General features: G+C 48.3%; 1 protein-coding gene across 1 annotated transcript; it reads right to left on the reverse strand.

The window, feature by feature from the left end:
- Window positions 1-876: 876 nt before the first annotated feature.
- On the reverse strand, window positions 877-3,556 carry LOC138151719 (protein polyglycylase TTLL10-like; the record flags this gene model as incomplete). Its single annotated transcript, XM_069075312.1, has 2 exons — window positions 877-1,589; window positions 3,463-3,556. Coding segments are annotated over 2 exons (807 nt in total), but the record flags the coding sequence as incomplete, so codon positions are not given.
- Window positions 3,557-8,356: the final 4,800 nt, after the last annotated feature.

Below are 8,356 nucleotides of genomic sequence, written 5' to 3' on the forward strand. Positions count from 1 at the left end.
ATTGCTGCCCAGTGAGGGACCCAACCCAGAACTCGCTCTGCCCCAGGCAGGATGAGCTTCCCCAGGAGCCCCTGGACTTGCCATACCCCTAATTCTCTATCTGAACAGGGGTTATCATATCCTATCCATGATTCTAGCCCTGGACCTCTGGCACACCCTCAGCCCAGCCCTCCACCTACCCATGCTCCCATGCCAGTACATCCGAGAGCAGAGCTCTGACCCCATCATCAGAAGGCACCGGCCGCACCCCAAACCTCCACTCTGCCAGCTGCATGATAAATTCTGGAGCAGACACGTCCTCTCTCCTCCCCGTCAACGAGTTCCACATCTTAATATACAGACCCACCCCAGAGCTCCAAATCCTGCCGACCTCAGCCCACCATCTCTGATCCCAAAGCTCCAAAGTCCCCGGCTCCCCCTGCCTGAAGCCCAAATACACCCCTGTTCCTCTCACTCCGCCAGCCCCACCATTCAACACATCCTTGTCTTCATTCTTGTTCCCCCTTCTGAGCCCATCCCGTGGCTCCATCCCTGAACACCCCATCCCCTTGGCTGAATCCCAGTAATGCTCCCCACTTTTGTCCCATTATGACCCCCCTGTACCTCATAGTCCCCCAAACTGCCCCAAGGCTCGCTCCTGCTCTGCTGTCCTGTCTGACTCAGTCACCACTGACTGGGGGGCTGGTATAGGGGAGGTGTGGTGGGGTTGGCCATGGACAGGGAGTGGGGCAGGAGAGTCAATGATTAGTGGGTTTATAGCAAAGTAATTTTTATAAATTGGTCAGCCTAGAAAAGGGTGAGATACATACGTCACAGATATGGGTATATGGGCCTTTATGGAATCACTCTGTACATGCCAATGCCCCCAAGGTGGGGCTATGAACCCCGGTGGCCCACGTCCTTGCGCTCATATTCAGGGATGCCCAGGAAGGAATCAAGGGCTGTGTCCTGGACCTCCGAAGGGCTGGGGGTATCAAAGGGGGGAATAGGTTCTGAAGGGAAGCTCAGAGACAGCATCCGGGATGGATAGAGAGGCAAGAAGAGGTCATTGCTAGACAATATGGGTGGCTCCATGTCCAGAGCTCCCTGGAACCAGAAGTCAGAGGAGCCTGAGGCCAGTGGCCGGAGGAGAGTAAGCATGTGAGTTGGGGAGTCAGAAATCGGCTCAGGCTCCTCAGACAAGATGCTCGGGGATGGCTGGGCCTGGAGGTGGTCCTGGCTTGGGGACTGGGACTGGCCCTTCCCCATGGAACTTGGGCTGAGGAGATGCAAGGCAGACTTGGGGTGGACAGGCCCTGGCGTCCCCAGCAGGCCCGCTCGCTTCAGAGGGGCCCTGGAGTGCTCCAGCTTCTTGGAAGACCTGTCTGAGGCCTTGGCAGAGCTGGAGCCTGTGGTGGATGACAGCAGGTTCATGGTCTGGCAGGACGACTCACAGCTCAGCTTCAGAGGCCGTATCGGGCCTCTTAAGCAGACGGACCGGGGCCACAGGTCATCCTCACCGCTGTGCAAAAGCACAAAATTGCGCTGGCTCAGCAGAGGAAGCATCTTTTCTGTCCGGAGGCTCTTGTGGAAGGTCTCCAGAGCAAGATCTGCAATAGGAGATGTGGCGTCTTGGACCCCTCAGATGGGGGTCTGAGGGCTTTTACACTAAGCCCCGGGGGGGCCCTTGGGACGGAGGGTCACATGCCTACAGATTTGGAATTGGGCTAGAAGGCTACAGGCTAAGAGCCATGGGCCTGGAGATCTGGGCTTTGGAACAGGGAATTCCAAACCTTTGCCCTCAGGCCTAGGGTTCCCAAATACTCATACTGGGAACTGCAATGGGGAAAGAGGTGAAACCCTAAGCAGGAAGTAGGTAAACTTAAGCTGAGTGTGTGGCCAATTTTCCTGTTCTGTTTGGGGGATTTATTGGAGGTGGAGACCTGAGGCCTTACTGGGTTCTGCTGGGCTCAGAGCCCCGGTGGAGCAAAGTAGGGGCAGAGGCTTGTGTGGTCAGAGCTGAGTCTTGGACGAAGATGAGCGGAGGGTCAGGGGGATTCAAGGATTAGGCAGGCAATCCCAGAATCGCAGAGGCTTAGCAGTGAGAGGGACCTCAGCAGCCACTTCCTGATTGAACATCACCCTCTGCATTGCCTCTGACCTCTGGCCTCCACTCTCTCCACCTCCTGAGGCCCTGCCTTCCATTTCTGGACAGGTCTCATTGTTAGAAAGTTTTCCTGGACTTCAAACCTAAATCTGCCTCCTTGCCAAGTCTCCTCTTTCTTCTTAGGTCTAATGAGTGCAAGCCGTTGAAGGTGTCCTTCGGATCCTTGGTAGAGTCTTCTCTTCTCCATCCTACACTCGCCCAGTTACTTGACCTATTCTCATATGGCCCCTTTGCCATCCTGACTGCCTTCCCAGAGTCCCTCTTTCCATTGTCTCAGTGCCCTTCCCAAACTGAGTACAGCATTCTGGACGAGGTCTGATCAGGGCAGAGCAAGATCTTACCAGGATTAAGGGTTAAGGGGAACAAAGGAACTCAGGGCTGGGGGGTGGGGCAGGGTTGGGAAAAACATCTCTAGGTCGGGGAGAAGGCTTGGAGGCTGCAGGTTTAGGGCTAGAGCTAAGATGATCAAGGGGGGGTCAGGGTTTGTGGTCAAGGTAGACAGAGAGGCTCAGCACTAGATCAGACTTCAGAGCTAAGGTAGATAAACTGAGGCTCAGGGCTGGGGCTAAGATGAGCTAAGGGACTCAGTGTTTGGAGCTGAATAGTCAGAGGGTACCTAGAACTGAGGATTCAGATGGGCAGAGAAGCACAGTACTCAGTAGGGCAAGAAGGGATTGGGAGCTCAGCGTTAAGACAGACAGTCCAGAGGAGATCAGAGCTGGAGACTTAAGGATCCTGAGCTAAACACAGTGTTCTATATGGGGATCTGAACAAGGCAGAGGACAGTGGGACTAATGGCTAAGATATAAGCAGAGGAGGTCAGGGCTGGGGGTTTAGGGGGAAAACAGCTCAAGACTGAGTACTAAGATGAGCAAACGGGAGCTCAGGTTTTTGGGTGGCAGAGGAAACTCAGGGCTTAAGTAGGCAGAGAGGCTCTAAGATCAAGGTGGAGAAAGAGTGAACCAAAGGTGAAGGTGGTCAGGAGAGGTTCAGGGTTTAGGTAGGGAAGGCAGTACCCAAGGCTGTGGCTTTGGTGGGCACATCTAGCTAAGGTGAGTGGAGATAAGACCTTGCTTGGATTTAAGTAGGCAGGTACTCCAAACCTGAGAAGGGTGGGCCAAGGGAGGTAGGAGCTATGGTGGTTAGAGGGATTTCAGCACTAGGAGCTAAAATATGCAGAGGGGGCTCAGAGCTAAGGCATGTAGAGGGAGCTCAGAGCTAAGGTATGCAGAGGGCACTCAGAACTAACATAGCTAGAAGAGCTTATGGTTAGGCCTGAAAGTGGCTAAATGTCTCTCGACTGGGACATCCCTTACCCAAAGTCTCATGGACCACTCTGGGTACAACATCCTTCAGGACCTCACAGTTGGTATGTAGGGCAGGGTTGGAGTTCATTTCCAGTAGCCATACCTGGAAAAACGAAAAAAAGAATATTTTGTGTGTATAGCTCCTGAGAACAACTTAAGGACAGACTGGGATATGTAGGGGCAGGAAGTTCAAGGACATTAAGGTCCTCACTTCCAACTCTACTCTAACCCTTGGGTTTGAAACTGGGGGTATAGATTCTGTCACCTTCCTCTAGGGCTCCTTTAGGCTATTAGTATTCCATAGTGGATAAAAAAAAATGGATATAGAGTTAGAAAGACCTGGGCTCAAATCCTGCCTCAAATACTTACTAACTATATGATCATGGACAAATCACTTCATTTCCCTCACTTACATTTGTAAAATGGGTATATCTCATTTGATATTCATATATATGCAATATATGTATCTACATATGTGTGTATACATATGGGCAGCTAGATGTCACAGTGGATAGAATGCCGGGCCTGGAGTCAGGAAGCCTCATGTTCCTGAATTCAAATCTAGCCTCAAACATGTACTACCTGTGTGACCCTGGCAAGTCACTTTACCTTGTTCGCCTCAGTTTTCTCATCTGGAAAATGAGCCAGAGAAGAAATGGCAAAAACCATTCCAGTGTAACTGCCAAGAAAACCCCAAATGGGGTCATGAAGAGTTAAATGTGACTGAAACAATTTGACACCACACTACATATATGTGTTCTGTGTTATACTATATACCCATATCTGCAGTGCATATGTGCATTTATATGTTGTGTGTGCATAGATACATGTATACATAGCCCTGGTGTCACAGACTCCTTGTTAGGGTTAAAAGAGATAACGTATAAGAGACTTTTGAGGCCATCTAGTCCACACTGGTCATTTACTTTTCTTTAAAAAATATTTTCCAGATCTTTTGTTTTCATATCATCTCCATTTTCCAATATACAGGAAATTGTCTTCTCTCCCCCTGCCAGGGAGTCATCTCTTGTAACAAATAATTTTTAAAAACCACCAAGAATTCAGCAAAGCCAATCAATACATCAATCAAGTCTGATGTAATATATAGTGTTCCACATCCACAGTACCCCATCCTTGCTAATAAGGGAGGGAGCAGGTGTTCTTATAACTCCTTTGGGGTCAGACGGCTTTGCTGTTTTTGTCGTTTTCAGTCACATCCAACTCTTCCTGACCCTATTTGGAGTTTTCTTGGAAGAGATATTGGAGTGGTTTGCCATTTCCTTCTCCAGCTCATTTGAGAGATGAGTAAATTGAGGCAAACAGAATGAAATGACTTGCCCAGGATCATACAGCTAGTAAGTGTAGGAGGTCAAATTTGAACTTAGGAAGTTGAGTCTTCCTGATTCTAAGCCCAGAGCTTGATGCACTATGGCACCATCTAGCTGCTCCTGGATGTCATAATTTTTTTACCTCTTTCCATATCAATTGCGTTGCTTTGCTTTTCTTTTTCATGGTGGTCATTGTTGTGTCTGTAATTTTTCTGGTTCTGCTTACTTTACTCTGTCAGTTTCTCAAAGTCTTCCCATAGGGCCCTGGATTCTTCACATTCCTCCTTTACTATGGCACAGTAATACTCCATCACCTTCATGTGCCGCCATCTTTTTAGCCATCCCCCAATTGACAGGGCATCTAACTTTATTTCCAGGTCTTTGCTGCCACAAAAAAGTGCTGCCAGAAATATTCTGGTGTCTGTACATGGAATCTTTCTCTTCGTCGCTGACCTCTTTGGAGTATATACATTAGGTCAGAGAGTAAGGACATTGTCTTAGCCTGATTCCAAATGGTTTTCCAAAATCCAACCCTTTTATTTTATAGATGAGGAAACTGAGAGTCATAGAGGTAGCAGTTGGCAGAGTTAATATTTGGACCTAGGTCCTGTGACCCTAGATATACTGATTTTTCAGTAATGCATCTGGCATCTCTCCCTTTCAGGGCTGGGGTGGGTGGGTCAGGCTAAATACCTAACTCCCCATGATGGGATTTTTGGAGATCATTCAGGGTTTTCACTCTACAAATGAAGAAAGTCCAGATGAATATGGACCTCTGCTCTGACCTCTAGGATCCAGTGAGGGTTAGAGTGGGATAGATCAGGCTCTGAGAAATCTGAAGCCCATGCCACATGAATCACAGCCTGTCCAAGTGAGGAAAAATCACACTTCCAAGACTTCAGGTGAGGAAACTAAGGCCCAACAGAGGAAAATAATTTACTGAAGGTCCCACAGGGGAATCATAAGATCCTCAATCTAGGGTTGGAGGAGTTATCTAATCCAAACCTCTCATTTTATAATTAGGAAACTGAGGTCCATAGTCACATAGTAGTTAAGTGTCCAAAGCAAGAACTGAACTCGCGTTCTCTGACTCGCTAGTCGGGCATCCTCAAGTCTGTGGCAGGAGCAGGCTAGAATTCATCTCTCCATTCTCCTAGCTCTGGAGCTCTAACCCAGTGTGACTCGTACCAATTCTGGGGAATTGCTAGTGGCCAATGTCAGAACTGACCAGGGAACCTGGATGTGTTCTAAAAGTGCAATGCTCCTGTCCAAGCCAAGGAGGAACGAGAGCAGGCAAATTCAAACCACCTGAGCCCAGCCCAAGGCTGCAATGCAGCTGAGAGCCAGGATCACCTTTCTACCTGGTCTTACCACACAGTCATCAGCAGAGGGCATCCCAGCCCCACAGACAATTCCCACTGGCTTGCCTGCAGCCACAGCACTTTATCTTTTGTAGTGATTCATTTGGGTGGATTTGTCCCATTCTATTTCTCCAGTTAAGACATAGGGATTATTTTCTGCCTTTTATTTTTATAGCCACAGTGCCTAGCACAATTTCTGGCACATTCTAGATTTTTTACAAATGCTTGTTGAATGAATGAATTTATATATCCCCAGCCTGGCCTAGACTGGCCTGGCTAGGGTCTTTGGGAGGAGCCTGCTGGGACATGGTCTTCTGGAGATCATAGTTACTGTTAATTGGACTATGGGGGAGTAGTAGTTTCTGACTGGACTCACTTGTGAGGTCTCAGGAGGAATATCTCCCCACTACAATCATTCCTAGTTACTAACCCCTCGACAGACACAATGAGGACATTGCAAGGTTCTCTTATGCATAGAACCTTATTCCAGACTTTCAGTTCAGGGAACTTATCAGTATTGAAGAGAGAAAGACAGGAAGATCACTTTATCTTAAGTGGAAAGGTCTTTACTGTTGACATTAGACATTCATCCAGTGCTTAAGGTTTGCAAAATTCTTTAGATATGCAATCTCATTTGATTCTTAGAGGCCATGTAGTCCAATTTCCAAGCCAATGGCCTTTCTACTAGACCTCACACCTTCCCAGTGTCCAACACTGTTCCACATTCTTCCTTGGTCTCAAGCAAGCCTCTTCTTGGACCACAACCTCCAGACAAGAGGCCTTCTTCTCCTTCTCTCTCCTCCTCTCTCAGGAGTGAGTCATCTGGTCTGCTGGGGTAGTTTCTTAGAGCACCCTGTACTTGGAGGCTGATGGGGTCTCAGCAAATACAGTGATAAAGTGGACTCCCCAGGTACTTAGAGTTTAGCCCCATCCCTAATCAGGAGATTCCATTCTGCCTCCTGCTGACCTGGGCTCCAAGTTATTAACAGGATCATAGGTTTAAGCACCAGAAAGAACCCTAGACATCTCATGAGTCCAACCTTTGCCTTTTGCAGTTGTGATTTTCCCAGGGTCACATAGCTGAGTGATTTCTGGAGTAGGATTTGTAATCAGATCTTCAGATTCTCAAGGGAATAACTTTCCTATCCTAACCCTAATCCAGGCCCCTTCTCCCAATCTCTACCTAGTTTGTCTTCTATTTTCTCCCCAGATGCATCTGCTTGGTCCCGGATGCTAATTCTCCCCTTGACTCCGTTGTTTTCCCAGAGCTCCCAGCAAGGAAGTCCTAAAACCACCTTCAAGTTCTCCTGTAACCTCTGGCCTTTGACCTCCACACTGGCCTCCTCCAACCCTACTCTTGGCCTCAGCTGGCATTTATGGTGCTTTGAGGTTTTGCAGAGCATTTTACATATGTATTAGTGGCAGCTAGCATTTATATAATGCCTACTGTGTGCCAGGTACCATACTAAGAGCTTTACAAATTTCATCTCATTTGATGCTCACAACAATCTGCCAGGCAGGTGTGGTTATTAGTCACCACCCCCGCCCCATTTTACCGAGACTGAAAGTCTATGTGGTTTGCCCTTGGGTCACACAGTAAGTGTTTGAGTTAGATTTGAACTCAGGTCTTCCTGACTCCAAAACCAATGCTCTATGCACCATGGTGCCACCTAGGATCAGTTCCCAGTCTATTTTCTGGTTCTCAGACGCCTTGGTTTCCCCCTTTTGAGAGAGAAAGATTTCCAGCCTTTGACAGACTTTTGCAAACCCTACCTACTCAGCAACCTCTCCAGCCCAAAGGGATGCATATCAGGCTTGGACAAATCTGCCCTTCCCTTCTGCCACTTACTCTCTTCTTGTGTGTGTAACCTGGGGCAAATGTCTTCTCTTTAGGCCTCAGTTTTTTCATCTGTAAAATGGGAAGACTGACTTCTGAACTCCCTCACTTCCAGCTGGAAACCTATGATCCTAGGTTCTATAGAATGAGAGGGTTGGACAGGACTACTGAGGGTGTTCCAGGTGTCCATGAGCTTCTGCTCTCACTGGTTGCCTCGCTCCAGGATGGCCAAGGTGGGAGGAGTGGGCAAGGGGGTGGGTAGAAACAGGCACAAAAAACTAGCCAAGTGACCTTGGGCAAGTCACTTAACCCCAATTGCCCTCCAAAAAGCAAAAGGAAAGGAAAGGAAAGGAAAGGAAAGGAAAGGAAAGGAAAGG

This window comes from Petaurus breviceps, unplaced genomic scaffold (genome assembly GCF_028583685.1).
Source record: "Petaurus breviceps papuanus isolate PSGF00001 unplaced genomic scaffold, PetGlider_PUasm1.0 150575, whole genome shotgun sequence".
Classification (NCBI taxonomy): Eukaryota; Metazoa; Chordata; class Mammalia; order Diprotodontia; family Petauridae; genus Petaurus; species Petaurus breviceps.